The sequence below is a fragment of the Artibeus jamaicensis genome, unplaced genomic scaffold (assembly GCF_021234435.1).
Source record: "Artibeus jamaicensis isolate MK-2021 breed Jamaican fruit bat unplaced genomic scaffold, CSHL_Jam_final contig_760, whole genome shotgun sequence".
NCBI classification, from domain to species: Eukaryota; Metazoa; Chordata; class Mammalia; order Chiroptera; family Phyllostomidae; genus Artibeus; species Artibeus jamaicensis.
In genome coordinates, this window is record NW_026521955.1 from 2,533,862 (window position 1) to 2,552,542 (window position 18,681).

An 18,681-nucleotide genomic window follows, 5' to 3' on the forward strand; every position below is an offset into this window, starting at 1 on the left:
TGAAACTTTCCCTAATTCCCCACCCCAACCCCGACACCAAGCACAGTTCATCTGTCTGCTCTAGGCCTCACGGCCCTTTCTTTGTCTCCGTTAGGGCAGTGGCTAAATTTCCTCCTTTCAGTATTCGCGTCTCTCCAGCCTCTGGAGGGCAGAGGTTCAGGCCTGCTGATAGTTCTTCTCACTGATACATACCTGATGAATACTCATTCTTGTTGAAAATGAAAACTAAATTTTCTAAATATATGTTTGTTTTATAAACATCTGTGCGGTCTGTCTTTCTAAAAATATATATTGTACCAGAAGATTAAGACTGAGGTATCCTTTCCTAAAATGGTGGTATCCAAATACACAGTTATGTCACCGTGTACCTGACACATTATCAGGTGAAACATTGTACTCACCTGAAGACTTTCACTTTTAATCATAATCAATTTAAAGTAAAATATTTGAGGGTTTGGGGTTGTTTTTTTTGTTTGTTTTGATTTGGTTAGGTCTGGTGTTTTCAATCGGAATTTCTTGCGTAACTGTTAAATTCTGGTCCCATACAGTCCAAAGTTTGAAATTTCACTCTATCAAAAGTGAGGACATGATTTCATTGTCTTGGAAAGTTTATACAAAATCTCCAGACCACGAAATCGGTTATGTAAATCTTTACTGAACAATGGTAATAAACAAACGACTTTCTGGAACTAAGTGTGTCAAAAATCAGGCGGAGAGAGGGATCAGGCGAGCAATGTATACACCCAGCATGTCTGCATATGCCCTTTGATATCATTTCAACCCACTTTAAACCATAATTTAGTGATTCCTCATTTCCTAAAATTAACTCACGTTTCCTGAATTCCGGTTATTTTAATAAACTTCGTTTAGATTTTACTTTCTGGTGACATATTATTTTTTCAACACCTGAACCATATTTTAAGATCTTTGAGAGCAAAAATAATTTGTGCATGAACATTACTCACCAAGCCACAAAAGTAATATTTTGTTACTAATTTTATCTCATCTGTAATTTAGTCTCTGCCAATTTTCATCATGTTACTTGTTGAATGAAAGGCCTAATGCTTAAAAAAAGGCCTTTCCAATTCTTTAATAAATATGTCAGTTATACCAAAGGCTTTTTCAAACACTTAAGCATAGAATTTCACTGCATTTTACTTGTACGACCATGACATCAACATACACACACACCCTTTAAATTCCTTACAGAAGAGTTTCTTCTCATTAATCTGTCCTGGCTGTATCTAATCAAATTATGTTTTTCGAGATAGTCTGTCTTCTCTGAAATCGTTTCTAGCATATACCTCTTCACTAGCTCGGTCCCAATTGAGTGCCAGCTGAGTGATTCACTTTCGGTAATGGTATTTGTCATTTTCTAGGAAATACAGTTTCTTTACTCATCAAACAACAGTAGATCAAAACTACCAACAGTATTTAAATTCAGATCATCTGAATGAACAGTGCTCAAATGGTAGCACATGGCCGAATGAATCACCTTTGTCTTCAAGCAGCAAAAAGGTTAAGGCACTACCTACGTTATGACTTAATTTTCTTGAAATTTATCAGACAAGAAATGAAAATGTTATAGAGTCTTAGCTTTTGTCTTGAACCACTAAAGTTCTCTTAGCGAGTAATTTTTCACCTAGATCTTCAATCCTGGGATCTCTCATCCTTTCGAAACCAGTTAATTAAAACACACAGTCACCTTATGGAACTTCCACATTTGGGTAAAATGAGAACAAAAAAATTAAATAACTTTCATAATGTGACATAAGCCGGCATTTCAGAGCCAGAAGTACAAAAATGTGTCTCTACTCCTAAACTCCCGCTTCCCCATTTCTTTTAGGAGCTGAAATTTGTGCCATCCTGGTTAATGTTTTGACAGATTTTATCATAGACCTTGCTGTTGTAAATTTGCCTTGAGCCAAAATTGAACATGTTGTAAGCTCAGAAAGAGTTTTTACTGTTAGTGACCAGAAAAGGAAAAAAATCAATTATGCTGTTTTGAATGATCGGAGTATAGAGTTTAACCCTTTAAAAGTTACACACTACTTGACATTTGGAAGAAAGTCTCACTCCGTGTGTTTAGGGCCTCCCAATTGTCAGTACAGTGCGTGAGAACATGCTTGTGATCAGCACAAGGGAGAAAATACTGAAGGAATGTTATGTGGCTTAACCATGTTCCACTAAATTTTATAACCAAAGAATTATCCTTATATTTTTAACGAAAAGGCCCTTTGCCTTAGTACATGGAGTAACAATTTTAAGCCCTTAACCTGTGATTGATTCAAAATCTAGGGGGTAACCACTCTGTTTCCAAATACTTTATCAGCATGTCCCTCTGTTAGACCCTATTTTATGGTATCTGTCATCTACTGTTTTATAGCTACTTAGAGTACTTTATTAAACACACTCCCAATCATTGCTATTCCTAATAGCCTACAGTTCTAGATTTTTTTCTCTAAAACATTTTCATTGACCATGACCATTAATATTTACCCATAAATGCATTTGTACACAGGCTCAACCATAGCACATCGGTGAAGAAAAAAAGAGTTGTTAACCAGTTCTTTATTCTAGAATAAATCAAATCAACAAATATTTATTGAGTGTCTACTATGTGCAAATAACCCTGGACTGATCAACTTTTAAAAGCCATCCAACTTTTCACATTGAAAAATCAAAGCATTATCATTTCAAACATTGCAGAAGCAGCTTCCATGTCCTTTTGGTGAGAAAGTCTGTGAGGACCATGGAGCTACTTGGGATAAAGAAATACAAGGAAGAGAAAGCAAATTCCCAGACCAAACAGAGGAGAAAGATAACCTAAGACATCACCATCGAGGGACTGCATCAAGTACGTATTTGTGTCTGTGCCTGTGTGTGAGTGTACAGTATGGATGTGTGCATGTATTTACATACACATATATGTACAAAAAGAAGAATGAGTGAATCTGAGAAATAAATGGACTGTTAAGGTGACATAAGAATGGGCATTTACCTCTGAGTCCAGAGATTTGCTTTAAAAGGAGCTTAATAGTTCAGCTAGTGTCCAGTTCTATGACACTATGAAACCAAAGTATATCATGGTGTAACAGAAAGATCACTCGACTGGGCACCCCAAGTTCTAAAAGCTAAGTTGTTCTAAAGCATATTAGGAGGTGACTTCATCAAACAATAGATTTATAATAGAAGTGACTTCTACATCATTACTGTAGAAACTTGCTGTTCCGTCCTAAATAAGATGCTAATTTGAAGAGGCTCATAAATAAGAGAGCAACTTAAAAGTTCAAGGTTCATAATTGTTATTAGAAGCTAAATGAAAACTACCAGTAAGAAACAAAACCTGTATACTTAATTATACTATATTATGTAATGCTATTTTATTACACTGTAATATTTTATGCTATACATAATACTATACTGTATTATATTACATACTGTGCTATAATAGTCTATGTATTTCATTTAGCTTCTGTAAAACAGAAAATAATATACTATCCACCACATCAAATAATTAACTGTGTCCTTAATGAGGCGTAAAAGAGCTGCTGAGCTAATTTCCAGTTTTACCAGATAGAACTAATCCTGGCTCCTTTGCACAAAAAGTAGGTCTGTGTTGGTCATTGAAGATATTGTCATTGATAATCTCACAGGGGATGTCCGATACCAGTTGTAAAATATTTGCGTGGGAGAAGTAATTTTTAATGTCAATTTTTGCCTCCTCTTGGTAGGTTAGGTTTAATTTCTCATGAAAATCAGAGCAGACCCTTTAAATAACCTTTTGAAGCAGTAGCTTTTATTTTTCCTAAAGTGCTTAAGTTAATGTCTTAATTTTTGTGTGTGGGGGAAAAAAGTCTCTGTAGCTCTATTATTCAGAGTTTATACTCCGGTTGTGAAATTGTTGGTTATTAAGATCACTTCAGAGCAAAAATATGTTCTCCTATATCTTTTTAATTATTTAATACTTATCATTTATTTTCAAAGCATATTCTAGTTCCTCTGTAGTAAACTTTTTATTTCTTCTCAGCAAGTCTTTCCTTTCTTTGCAAAACCATACTGCTGGCCTTTGTAGATATCGTATCTGAAGCACTTCCAATGTGTGACGACATTGGTTTGAGTTCTTTCATTTACTTTCCTGGTATGTTGTAATCAGTGTCTTTGGATATATTCTAAATAAAATTTCACTTCGATTATCCAGATCTAATGCTTATGTTCATGAAAAACATATGTTCAGAGTTGTTTCTTATTTTCGTTTTCCCTTTCCCCTCCTTGGACCAGAATTCCCAGTGCAGAGACCCTCTCGCCTCGGGCCTCGTCTGGATTCACCTGCCCCCTTGTGGCATTCCTCTCAGAATAGTTTATTGATTTCTGAATTTTGGATTTGGTATCACATGGCCTGAGAAGGGAAATCTCATTACTCTTGTCTAACAGTATAAGGTCAGAAAAGTTTCTTCTGTTAGTCACTGACTAACATAAAAAGGTGGAGGGAGTTTTGTTGTTATTGTTTTTTTTTTAATTCAGAGCACAAGAAGGAAACTGGAACCATAAGAAATGGGTATCTTGGAATACATGATGCTTTGTCTAGAATCAGTATGAGTGGCTTGCAGGTTGATAAACTAAAGAGATGTTTCAGAAACTCTCATAAACTTAAAATCCAGTTCTTCTACATCAGTGTCTCCTTGTTTAGTGAGTAGAAGAGGAGGGATGAATACTATTCTATTTTATTTAAACTGTAAATAGATTTTCTATTTTCTTCCTTCATCAGAATGAATTCATAAATATAAAAAATTAAACATCGTATTCTGTATAGTCAGATATGTTTCACATGATTGATACAAACAGGTTTTTGTTTCACCCTCTCTTTGAAAAGGAACTCCCCAGCTGGGAGAGGGGAGGGGGGAATGGGAGGAAAGGCACAGGGAATAAGTAGCATAAATGGTAGGTACAAAATAGGGGAGGTTAAGAATAGTATGGGAAATGGAGAAGCCAAAAAGGACTTATATGTACAACCCATGGACATGAACTAAGGGGGGGAGATTGCTGGAGGGAGAGAGGGTACTGGGTGGAGGGGCAAAGGAGAAAAAATGGGACAACTGTAATAACATAATCAGTAAAATACACTTAAAATTAAAAAATTCAAAAGGGACTCTTTCACATGCCACCAAACCAATTTTACATCTTCAGTTGAAGTCAAGAGAGTTTGCACATGGAAAACGGATGAGTGTGTTCAGTGGGTGAGTTACTGAGCCACCCACCAACTCAGGGACATTTTGCAAGAGTAAGGAATTAAGAATTAGGCCTCGAGTTAATAAAGATGAAAGAAAAAGGTGGGGGGAGCACTATTTATTTAAATAATTTTTCTTTCCGAGAAGGAATAGGCAGATTAATAAATGGTTGTTAATAAGACTCCAAGTAAAATTTTAGAGATCCCTTTTCTGTCTGTAAACTGTAAATATTTCTAGTGGAAAATATGTCTCTTTCAGCGCTCTTTCTCCTCTCGCCCTTGCCCTCCCCCAAAGTTAGATCTGACTGAATAATAGTGATCCTCTGTGGCATTTTAAACCTCATGTTACCTCACTGAAGATCTAGAAGAAGAAACACTCTGCAGGCTTTAAGAAAGCTATTTGTCGTCCAGCTCCCAAATTTCTAGTGCCCACGGCTCCTTAGCAGTTTCTCATACATTTGCAACAGTTGACCTACTAACAGGTTCCCAGAAACACAGGTTCAAATTTTGGCAGGCTTACCTCACCTCTTTGTCCTTCCAAAGTACATAAATGCTAAACTGTGTTCACAGTGAGGAAGGGAGAGTCATTCCAATGAGACTTTTAAAACCAAGACCCTTTCTTGTCCCTACCAAGTAACTGCCATCGTCGCCAAAGGCATAAAGTTTCCTCAGTGTGCCCTTGGCATAATTTCTTCAGCCTGGATTAAACACAGGTGACTGGAAGTCTACCTTATCTCCACAGGGCATTAGTCACTCTATAAAAGTTAAATTTATTATGAAATGTTTTGTTTGTGTTAACATATATCTTCTCTGGGAAGCTGGAAACAAAGGCATGTCCTTTAAGACTCCATATGGGGAAAACACATCCTCCTGTGGAATTTAACCTTAATTTGAACCAAGATCTGTGAAAGAAAAGCACTTTGGTGTATTGTTTCCTCGCTCCACCCATCATCCCCTTATCTAAATGAGGTTACTGTTGCTTCGTGGGTTTTTAACTCTTCCCATTCCAAACCCTGCTTTTCTGAGTTCAAAATTTATCTTAGAAGAGAAGTGCATTAAAATCATTGTGGCAAACAATTATGCTTTGCTTTTAAGGGTAAGTGGTTTTGTGTAATATATTAACTTTGAGACCTTTAAAAGTGAGTGAATGTACAGCCAGTTTATGTTCCTATATCTTAGTGCTCATTTTGTTGTTTTAACAAATGGTACATTGTTAAGAAGGTTTAACTTCCTAAGAATTGTATTACCTGAACATCTTCTCTGAAATTGATTCACTTACTACTGAACATTGTCATGTATGCAGAGTTTGTACTTTATTAGAAGAATAATCAGAAGGAAGAGAGTTTACATTAGAGATGATGATGAGGTATGTTTGAAAGACCAGTGTTCGACCTCTGTTTTTCTTCAGTCCGTTGCAAAGTCTTATAATGTTTTGAATGTATCTAAATCCATAGATGCTCCAACGTTTTTTAAAAACAAAACCAAGACTTCTAATTGCTGCTACACTCATCATAACAGACCAGTTGTTCATAAGGACCAAGGAAACTATTTCCAAAAACAACCTTTAAGTTGACATTTTAAAAAATACTGCCTATATGAATGCTAAATATTCTTTAATATTGTACATCTACTAACAAGCTTGTAATTATCCAATTGAGCTTTCTTTATTATTGATTTTATATTTGTTGATTATATTAAGAAAAGTCACAAACTAAATTTTAATATAAGCTTTGATATTCATTTACTCCAAAAACCATGTGTGAACATGATTTTTAAAGTATGTTCAAAATAACTATCTTCAGCATTATTAACTTGAAAAATTCCTAGCAAAAAAATCAGAGCAAAACCTTTACAAATTCCTTTGGTCACATATTTCATTGTCATACAGCATTTTTCATTTAATCTATAATATTGAAACTAGTTTGATTAATGTAATTTTTGGAAATATGAAATATATACGCAATACATTTAGGACATTTTTCCCAAGTACCATCAAATCGGGGCACCACTGTTCTTCCCTCAGCCCCACCCACCCTCAGCATCTTCATGTAGAAGGAGGTCATCGGACTTTTAACACTTCTCATAGAGAAGAATGAAACGCGTGAACTGTGTAGATGATGGAAAGTAACTGTTTGGCAAAAACAGAAATAAACTGTAAAAGGGAGAGAAGGAACCAAAGATAATTCCAAACTATAACATATATGAATTCTCGTAATTCCCAAAGCATTTGCAAAATTGGATAAAAGAGGGGAGGTGTGTGTATGAAGATGGAAACAACAGTGGTCTTCACATATTGAATTTTAAAGAGGTAAGGATGTGACAAAACAATCAGGATAATAAAATACTGAGCATCTTCACTGACTATTATTCCTGAGCATCTTTACTGAGCTCATATTACTAGACAAACTGTTATATAAAATGTTCAAAATTAATTATAGCATAAATTCCATGTAAAGTATTTGTATATATTAATTCTCATTTATCTTTGAATCTCCAGTACTGACTAGAACATATGAACGTAGGAGACAATTAAAAATTTGTTGCTAAATCAAACCCCTGGCTGGTGTAGCTCAGTGAATTGAGCGCAGGCCTGAGAACCAGAGGATTGCAGTTTGAGTCCCAGTCAGGTCACATGCTTGGGTTGCAGACCAGTTCCCAGTAGAGGATGCACAAGAGGCAACCATACATAGATACTTCTCTCCCTCTCTCCTTCCCTTCCCCTCTAAAGATAAATAAATAAAATCTTTTTAAAAAAAGAAAAGAAAAACAGAAGATAAAAAAAATTGTTGCTAAATCAAAGCAGTCCTTGTTGCCCAGTGAAATCACAATACCACAGAGTCACAAGAAGTATGCCTAACAGACTGTGGCCAAGAGAACCAGTTGTAAGACATCTAAACTCTATGAATATGTTCATCATTTAATGACTTCCAATATTTACAGTGCAAGTGAAGGTGAAAATAGTGAAGAGAGGAAGTATTTCTATTCTGATTTATTTGGAAGTCTTCAGTATTTTTCTGACTGTATCTAGATGAGAGAGCTGAGAGAGATAACAGAGGGGGTTTATGGTTCGCACTTGCCGGTGGTGCAGGTGGCACTGTCCTGGAGCTGAGGACCCGAAGTTGAATAAGACACATCAGTGGCCTCATGAAAATCACAGTCCAGAGGGAATGATGTAACCGTAAGTCGTTTTAATACAGTAGGATGGGTACTGTAATAGAAGCAGGCTCAGAATGCTTTGGCAGAGCAGGTGAAAGGGCATCTTGCCCTTTCTTTGAGATTAAGGAGGGCTACCCAGAGGAGATGGTGTTTGAGCTAAGTGCCGTTGGGATTGGCAATTAAGGAGTCCATGGTGACTTTAATGAAAGTAGTTCCTACTGTAATGAGAGACAAAATCCAGATTGCAGGGAATTAAGAAGCGAATGAAAAATGGAGAGCGTGAATATAGACTACTTTTCCCAGGAAATTTTCTGCTAACTCTTCTTACTTGCTGCCTTGGAAAACAACTTTCATAAGGAATATCACATTTCATAGCATAATTAAGTCTAACGATAGCCATGTTTTTTTTCTGTGTTAGTGAAGAAATTGCATTTCACTTGTGCAATGTTCAAGTTCAATAACAGGAATCCTTCCAGCAAGAGCCTTCGCACCTGAAGGAGGGTTATAGCTACACTTCGCATTATAAATAGCTTTGATCCTGAATTTTTGTGGGTTTTTTTTTCCTTTCTATTCTGGGGCTCCACAGTCTCAATTGCCAAGTATATGTCCCAAGGAAGCTTTCTCTTTCCTTCCTTTCCTTCATCTTTTTCATAGTTCTCTTTATACCTCTAACCATATATCCTCAAGTGATTCAAATGTTTTATTATCCATAGCTTAGCTCTCTAATGCTAAATGCGACCTAGTGAATAACCTCCAAACTCCTTAGAACGTGCAAGGCCCTCCTTTTTTCACCAGCCTATTTCAGCAGCTTTGTCTTCCTGAGGCCTCCTCTTCCTGCTTCAAGTTTCCCTTCCCCTCCAGGCACCGTGAACTTCCTGCTCCCATTTCCTGCCACTGTTACCTCCACCTGGAATGGCCCAGCCCTGCGATCTCATATCTAGATGTAGCTGACATTTATGGTCTTACTCAGTTGTCATGTTCTGACATAAAAGCCTTTTTTGATCTTCCAACATGCAACTTTTTTTCTTAACTCTTGGTATTTGTATGTGTCTGTGTCCTTGATTTATTTATTTATTAATTCATTCAACAAATTTTATTGAGCACCTTCTATGCCCCAGCAACTGAAATTGCCATTTTCTACCTTTTCCCCTACAGTTGAATAACTGTTTTGTCTCCTCACTCCTATCAGACTATACATTCTTTGAGATAAGAATGATCTAACATAGCTGTGTGAGTACCTATTAGAATGCTCTACACATAGTGATTGTTCAACAAATGCGTTTATTATATTAATGAATAAATTAATCTCAAATGAGATTTTAATAGGACAAAGATAGCACCTAAATCTTTTCTCCTTCCTGCCACAAATTTCTCTCCTACTATGATCTGCAAGAATAGTATTTGTCACTTCTTCAGCTTAACTGTCTTAAAATAACCTTTAAAAACCTCCCTGACCAAACAATCATGTCCGCCATATTCTCTCCCTCCCCCCCTTCCCCTCTAAAGATAAATTAATAAAATCTTTAAAAAAAATAACCTTTAAAAGTAAACAAATGGTATTTGGCTCCATTGTTTATTCTCTTAAACTCTTTCCTGTCTTCAACTCTATCCATTCCACTGAAAGGAACCACAAGTTATAGGATTATTCAAATCCCTCTACTTTACCTCCATTACTGCCTCACTTAGCTGGTGACCATACTCCAACTTCCTCCTTAAAGGGGTCACTTAAGTCCAGTCACTTCCTTCTTCTAATCCATCCTCCATGAGTTATAAATTCAGATTATATTCCCAAACAGTGTAAACTTCAGTAGTAATGCAGTCCACTGATCTGTATTCTACATTGAAGGTTTGCCCTTCATAATGATGTTAATCTATGTTCTCCTGCCCTTCAGGTAAAATAAACACACTAGATTAAATAGTACCAAGGTATGCAACTCTTTTGGAAGTACCACATATAACCCAGTGATCTTTACTGACTACTCAACCAAATGTTACAGAAAATTAAATGCTACCATCATGTGAACTCGCATATATGCCAAACCATAAAATATACATAAGAGAGTGAATCTGAGAGTTGAAGCTCAGTTTCTACTGTTCTTTTATACATAATATCTGGCATTCAAGTTTTTAAAGGGAAGAAAAAAGACCCATGTGAAAAGTTAATATAATCAATAGAACCAGACCCCAAGATAACCTAGATATTAGAATTATCAGAGACTTGAAAAAAGAATAAAATGAACTAATTTCAAAAGTGACAATGAGACTGTCAGACTTCTCAGAAAAAGAGAAAATCAGACTATAATGAAATAGCATCTTTAAAGAACTCCACTAAATGAAATCCTAAAGGGAGTTCATTAGGCCAACAGAAAGAACACGGATGGAAGCAAGGTGATGTAAGAAAGAATGAGAGCACCAGAAAAAAGGCACATGTGTAAGATAAAGCAAATGAATATTAACTATTTAAATAAAGCCTGAACTTGAGGCAAATGTTTATCTAAGTGGTCATCTAGTCTACACTTGAATGTTCAATGTTGATAAACTCACTATTTCCTGAGGTACCCTACTCTATCTGCAACCACGCGGCAAATGTCTTTATAATGTGTTGCAATCTGTAATCCTCTCAGACTTCTTCCTCCTGGCCCTCATTCTCCCACAATAAGTAATCTAATTTCTCTAACACGGGCTCGAAATAACTATGTGTTATAACTGTGTCCAGTGGTTGGGGGGAGAGTTCAAGAAAGTCAGGCTTTGAATTGGATGCTGTGAGGGTAATTCTATGATTGTGCATTTTAAGTAATCTTATCTAGGAGGGAAGACTAGAACAAAGCTAAAGCTATAATTTGTAAAGAAGCAACAATTACAAGTATTAGCTAGGCTTTAATTAGCTAATAGGATTAGCTACTATTTTTGTGGTTTGCAGTGACTTTGTTTTTATTTGTGCTTAGGCAAAGTGGTCTTCTTTTTTGTCCCATTCTCTATGATTATGGAATGGCCTTGTCTATTGTTGGAGTTCAGTGAAATTGTTTACATTTGACAGAACACCTAGGCCCAACTATGAACGTCCTGGAGACGCTATGGCCTTGCTGGAAGTATCGAGCCAGTTCCCGAGAGCGAGAGACTGGTTTTTCTCTCTCAGGCCATGGACTTAGACTTGGGGAACTAAAGTAGGGCTTAGAGTAGACAGCAGATGGTTATGAAGATAGAGGAACAGTCCAGAGGAGGTGGAAGATGATGATGGGCATGTGCCAAGGGCTCTCTGGTGGGAGAGTGTTCAGCGTTGCTAAGAATATTGAGAAATGTTAAGACTGTTTGAGACTCAGAGGAAAAACACCGTTGAAGCAAGGCATCACCGCTGATCTTCAAGTAAGAAGTTTAAGGGGCAACAGGTCAGACTGCAAGGCTGTGGAGAAGCAGAGACTGTGGGTGGCGATGACTCGTGGAAAGTTTGCAGTGAAAAGGAGAGCAAGGGAGAATGTTAACTAGGAGATTTTGTGAAACACATTTAAGGAGAGTTTTTCCCTTAAAATAGAGATTACCATTATATGTTTGGAGCTGAGGGGAAGCAGCCATTGGATGTAAGAAGCAGTAAAGATACGAGTAAAGGAGTGAAAACAGAAAAAAAAAAAGTCTGGGACCAAGAACTTGAGTGGGTGGATATGTTTGTCCCGGAGAGAGAACAGGAGCCCCTCCCGGCCCCAACAGAGCGGGTGTGGGCACAGAGAGAGCAAGGAGGTGGAATGTGGAGTCGGTGAAGGAGCAGATGACAGGTAACATCTTTTCTTTTCTTCTTCCTCTTTTTCAGGGAGATTACAAGCAAGACCATCTGCCAAGGTTTGGGAGAAAAGGAGATGAAAGCCTGGAGAAGGTGTGTCTTTTGCTAAGAAGTTGTTTAGTGAATCAACAGAGATGCTGTTTTCTATTAAGTCGTCTGGTTTATAAAAGAAAATACTGCAACTGTTGCTGTATTTCATGGATTCATGGAGAAGGACTTAGTAGTAACAACCCTTTTATTCTTAGAAAATATAGAATGGGTTGCCAACTTTTTATATGAGCGATACAAACAAAACTTTTTCTTGGGATACTACTCATGCTAGATTAGATATTATTTGATACAAATAATTTGCCACTTTTTATTTTATTTTTTTAGACTGTGTCTCCCAAAGGAAAACATCTTGCTATTTTTCAAAGCTAAATGGAACATCGGCCAGAGAAAATAGCCATCAGAAGGATGAATTTCCTAGTTTCTAGAGCAAAGACAATTAACATGAACATTTCCACCTACAGTCATAAACATGGACCTCCCCCTCCCACGTGAAGCCTCAGTGTCTGTGTGTCTAAACAACGAGGTGCCTGCTCACTCGGGTATTAGGTGTGATTGAGAGATAACTTACTCACAGGCCGGGCAGCAGCTTCTGTGCACGCCGCAGCCCATGCTCTTGTGAGCATCAAAAGGAGATGAAGCCTGATTAACCATTTTGAAATCTATCGGATGAGGAGAAGTCCTTACAAAACAACTTTTATACGCTTTAATTAAAAACGTGTTCTGGCAGCTCAGAGCTGAATGGGCTTCAGGGGGAGCTGGGCTGAGCGCGTTGCTATGACGACACCAAATCTTTTCACGCCTGGCCCTTCCTCAGCGCTCTCTGTCTAGTTCTCTAGAGCCAGTAATTGCCTCCGTCCCGTCTCACTCCCTCAATCCCTTGGTCCATAAGTCTATATTAGTCCCAATATTTTCTGCTATTTCTGCTATTGTACCTCTCCCTGCACCCCACCTTTTCATCCCTTGCATTGCCCCCGTCTCTGTTTTGCTGTTTCTTTTGAAAACAAGTTTATTCTCTGAGTCAAAAACACACACCCACAAAGTCACAGCATGATAATCATTATTTGTTATTTCTCATGATAAAATAATAAATCCATTTTTAGGGGCATTGAGTGTAATCAAGAATGACTTTTGTGATACATTTTTTTATTTTTATTTTTCAGGTTAAACGCTGACTACTACATCACCCTTTCTGTTGCTGAAGATAAGGCTAAAATAAAAAGGTCTATGTTTTACTCTATGAAAGGTAATTTATGCTTATTGTTAAAATATCAGATTATTCCACTCACAGTATCTTCTGGTAACAATTGTAGGTGAACATTAAGACTTTAAAATATGTTAAAAAATGCAGACCTCAGTTTATTTAAGAAGACTCTTTGAACGTTTTAAAAGTTCTACTCGTGCAGAAATTTAAATAAAACCCAACACTTTTGCTTGCTATGCCATGGGAAACAAGAATTGGGTAAAACTTGCCCGTCTCAGAATCCAGCCACCAACTGGTTAGAAGCCGACATCTTTGCAATTTTGTTTTCAGTGTCTTTACATTGGCTATTATAATATCATTACTCAGCCTCTGGATGTTACTGCTTGAGTCACCAGAGACCTCACAACCTTTCCTTTTGATGACAATTTCATCCTTCCCTGTCACGGGTTCTGCTGGATGAGACAGGTGAGTGGAATGCAGCGGACATCACGTCCCGTTTGTTCTCCCCACTTAACTGGCAATCTGCTCCTACTATGATTATGCTTCCAAAGTGGATTATCCGTCAGATTGTTAAGCATTCCCTCTGACCGCCTGGCTCCATCGAGAGATGGGCGTAGTCCGCAGCGTCGCCCCTTGGCGCAGTGTGGCCCAGTTGAGGCTGCACAGAAAGGGCTGAGTCCTTAGGAGCCCAGAGTCTGGGTTTGAGTCTAAGACTCCAAATCATAACGCGGGTTTGGAGCCTCAGCTTCTGCATCTATGGAACTGAAATTTAAAAGTTTAACATTTCTTTAAAAGTTTGATGATGAACTTCCTTAGTCTCTTTACTATATTAAACTCGAATGTAACAGATTTTCTGATAGGCCACATGTTAATCTGTGAGCCACAAGTTAACAAATACTCTAACCTCTCTTCAGCATGAGGAACAGTATTCTCTTTTAATAAACCACCCCCATGTTGCTTTCTAGATTCTATTTAAAGATTTTATTTATTTACCTTTCGAGGGGAAGGGAAGGAGAGAGGGGGAGAAATATCAATGTGTGGTTGCCTCTCATGCGTCCCCTGCTGGGAACTGGCCTGCAACCCAGCCATGTGCCCTGACTGGGAATCGAACCACAATACTCTGGTTCGCAGGCCTGTGCTCAATCCACTGAGTTACACCAGCCAGGGCCTAGATTCTATTCTTATAATAAAAACTCATCATATTTTAAGAAGCTGCAGTCCTTGGACTTCTTACCATGGTCATGTTTAAAAGGTGAGGAGGCTGCCTGACCTGGCACCTGGGTAGCATTTCACAGACAGACCAAGCCTCTTAGTTATAATGTTGGTGTAATTCAAAGAAAGTATTGGTTGTGACTTTATTTTTCCCCTCTTAGTATTAAATATATAAAGCCAAATGCTTGTATGTGTTAGAAGTGTTTTCCCACCTGGGGCACTTTATTCGGATCCATCTTAGGTGGGAACTAAAGAAAGTAAATGTGTATAGACTGGCTAAATACACAGTGAGACAGGCATTCAGATACCTGAAACAGATCTGAGACCTAGTACAAATGGGTCCTCAAAGAGGCCTACTTAAAATGTAAGTGGATTTTAAGTACATATCAGAGAAAATATTCCATTGGCCAAATATTTCGTCCTGCCAATGTAGAGCTTCTCCATTATGCGGATAAACTCGAGAAGTGGGAGTCCTTCCATTCTTGACATTTAAATGTATCCTGGACCTGGCTTGAGAAAACTCTAAGGGGAGTGATCTTGCAGGTGAGTGGACTAGAAAACCTAATAAATCTTTTCCGTCACCCTATTGCATGTATGGTCCCATGATTCAATGACCCTCCAGGCTTAAGGGGCATCATTTTTAATAACATCGAATTCTCATTTCTACTGGAGTGTTTTCGACTTTCTTCTCTCCAAATTCTGTTTCTTGGCCCCAAACAGCTACATGAACATCAGGGTAGCCTTTCTTCAGTGACTCAGCCATTCTGCTCATCAGAGGTCATGTAATCCTGTGTGTGTGCTCAGGCACTAGACAGGTTGTTTATGTGATAAATCACAGGGCTGTCCCTGGGTGTGTGGTCTGGTGGCTAGATGTCAGAATTAAAGCCCTTAGTTGGTTGTTTTGAACATATTGTTATTCATGGAGTGGTTCTTACACTGAGTCCAGAATGGGGTTACTCTAAAGTCTTCACCATAATCATAAAAGTTAATTCTCGAGTAGCTATACCTACATAGAACTTAGTTATGGTCACACAGGGTGTGTTAAACTCTTCAAATAGTTAATCTTTAAAATATAAACCACTGCCATCTTCACCCCGTGTAAGTGCCTTTCGCTCCCCAGTATTTCTAAACCTATGACAACAAAAATGCAAAGGAAGCCCAGCAGCCCCCCAGGGGTAGGACTGTGCGTCACACTGAGGACAAAGATGAAAACACTCCATATTGCAAAAGAGATTTTATAAAACGTGGCTGAAGTAACACCACACTAAATATACTGGTCACCAAGATTTATACCTATTTTTTAGTAAGTTAATAAAGAGTGGTGTAAGTGTCCAGAAGTCACTTATTCTTTGATAACGTATAATAAGTATTTGGAGTTTGATAACTCATGTAAGAATAGCATTACCTATAGCGTTCTCTGTTAGAGATCCAGAATATCTGCAAGGTAAAGGTTTTACATCTTTTTGGATGTAGATGAAAACCATAAAGCTCTCATAAAAGTAAACATAATGTTTTAATGTCAGTTATATTCAGGATGCTATTTTTGTCTAAGTCAAAAGGGGGGAGGAACAAAAGGAAAGGAGAAAGAACTGAAATATTCTCTTTAATCTTACCTATCACAAGGGAATTCCTTTCTCTTCTCCCTTCCCCAAGTGCCTAGACCCCCAAATTTAAGGGATTGGTCAGAGTTCCATGGGCTGAATTTGCAAAATTAAAAAATTTGTAAACCTATTGATGCTAAAGGGAATTAAATAACTAAATTCTTATATTTCCTGATGAGAAAAATCTAACAAAAAGTCTTAAGTCTGACATACTTTTCTTGGTTTACCCCAAATCAGCAGGTCACGTAATTCATCGCTTTCCTGGACTAAGCGCAGGCACACACACCAGTCTCCTCCACTTGTGCCGGCTCTAATTACCTAGAGAGAAAGCTGGAGAGTACTAGATCACTTAAAGATTGGGATGGTCCTGATTAATTAGCAGGAACGACTAAATCCTAATCCACACTTACTACCATTGAGCATTCTGTAAGTGTTCTTGCAAAAAAAAAAAAAAAAAGAAGAAAGAAAAGAAAAAAGAAAAAGCACTTTAAATTCGGTTTATTACTCTTCTTTATTTGACTGAAATAAAGTTGCAATACACACTGTTTTCAGTAATGGGTGAGGAGGGAAATAGGGTTATGTAGAAAGTATGCCCAGTAATGAAATGACAAACTTGTACTGTGATGTTTTAGACACCGAGCTATCTATAGAGAAGTGTTCTTTGATCATGATTCGTAGGGAATCTCCTCTCCCCCCCACCCCCAACACACGCCAAGATGAAAGCACGTGATAGTGCTGGCTAAGCCTCTGTGCACTCTGGATAGCAGAGAAGCAGTGGCTGGAGGTGGCAGAAAGGGCGAGGATGGCACTGGGACCGCGGAGGCGCTCGCGTGGAGGTCGCGGTCCCAGCCGTCTCCACCCAGGGGAGAGAAGGGGGCCGCCCTGCACCCCGGCGCGAGACCGGCGCTCGGGTGACGGACGTGGCTCCCCGTCCCGGCCCAGGCTCTCGGAGCACCGTTCCGCTACCCGAGTCGATGGGTGGCGTGAAAGCTAGTGGGGATGGCTCGAGCAGAGTGGGCTCCAGGGCAGGGGCGATTTAAAGCCCCTTGGATCAGTGCTGGGTCGCGAGTAAAGCTGGCTCCGAGCCCCGGGCGCAGGCTGGGGCGGCGGCGGGACGCGCACAGCCCTTCGAGCGCGGCCGGCGCGCGCGTGGCTCCCGCGAACGCTCCGCAGCCGGACGCTGGCACCGGGAAAGTAAACGCCAGCCCTCGGGGCAGCCCTTGGGGATCGGTTGCAAAGGGAGACGGGAAAAATAAGTCAAATCAGAGAGCCGCCTGCCTCCCTGCGCTGCGTCCGTGGGCGGCGTCCCCCGCCCCGCAGCCTCCGCCGGGGCCCGCGCCCCCCGGACCCGGGGAACCCGGCCCGGGCCGCGGCCGCGCCCCGCGCAGGTCCCGGGAGCTCGCCTCGCCCGCCCGCCAGCCCCGCCCGGCCGGGCCCCTCGGGCTGGAGAGAGCCCGGCTTTGCTCTTTTCGTTGGCCAAGCACAATTGTGTTATTGGAGATAATGAATTCAATCCCCATCAAAGGGCATTAGGCTCGCCCGGGTCCTGAGTTGCTGATGCCTTAAAAAAAAAAAAAAATGGAATGAAAGGCTGAAGAGGGGGAAAAAATCGGTGGGGGGGCCTTTCCCCTGATCGCGGCGTTTGAAGTGAAGGGGCCCGAGCACTGTTGTTCACCTCCCGGCCCATAAGGCCGAGGAAAGCCTGGGCTTTTGATGGGCCGAGAACCGCCGCCGCGAGGGGCGCCCAGTCCGGCCGTGCGGCCCGCGGGCACCACGTGTGTCGGGCCTCCGGGCACCGTCTGGCGGGCGGGCCGCGGACCCGGCCCGGAGGGGCTGGGCCGCCGGCTGGGCCTCGGAGCCCCGGGCGGGGCAACAGGCTCGCACCTGGCGGCGGCGTCCCGGGAACCCCAGGCCTGCGCCCCGGGGTCGTGGTTCCTCGCGCCCACTTCGTGGTGTCGCGCAGGGGTTGCATCTGTGATTCATCGTTTCCGACCCCAGACTGGGAGGCCAGACTGTCCCTCGGCGCTGAGGGTGGAGAAGGCAGGGTGGTTGGAAGTTCGTTTTTAGCCACGGGGACCCGGCATCTGCGGTGACGCCTTCGGTAGAGTTTGGCGGGTCTCAGAAGCGGCGCCGCAGAGCGGGCCACCCGCGACTCCCCACCTCGGAGCAGCTCGGGCGAGGCCGGGGCCGCCCGGAGGGAGAAGGCCCTGCCGGCCTTTTCTCCGGTGTCGGCGGGGGCCGGCCTCGCAGTTCTGAACCCAGGACAGGACCTTAGCATCGGATCACATTTTCTAACAATTTGCTGCAGGCATTGAAGTTCGCTTTCAGGGAACAGGAACTTTCCGCACCTCCACTCGCACCCCGCGCTCCCCACCCCCGCCCTCGCCCGCCTCTGAACTCTTCGGGCCCAAAGGTCGGCGACTAGAGCGCTAGCGCTTGGGTTCCCTTCCCTCCCTTCCCT

The 18,681-nt window shown here is 40.6% G+C and overlaps 1 protein-coding gene and 1 long non-coding RNA gene across 3 annotated transcripts in view; both read left to right on the plus strand.

Moving 5' to 3' along the window:
* Positions 1-2,652: 2,652 nt before the first annotated feature.
* LOC119063442 (uncharacterized) lies at positions 2,653-13,360 on the plus strand. Its single transcript, XR_008392867.1, has 3 exons — positions 2,653-2,857; positions 12,186-12,248; positions 12,531-13,360. It is a non-coding gene; the product is annotated as an uncharacterized LOC119063442 (long non-coding RNA).
* A 492-nt stretch (positions 13,361-13,852) lies between these two features.
* TTC6 (tetratricopeptide repeat domain 6) overlaps positions 13,853-18,681 on the plus strand; it is a 265,950-nt gene continuing 261,121 nt past the window's right edge. For both annotated transcript variants that reach the window (XM_053672512.1, XM_053672515.1), the window contains exon 1: positions 13,853-13,872. In XM_053672512.1, the coding sequence (XP_053528487.1) occupies positions 13,864-13,872 (9 nt within the window). In that variant the 5' untranslated portion in view covers positions 13,853-13,863. The remainder of the gene's footprint in view (positions 13,873-18,681) is intronic.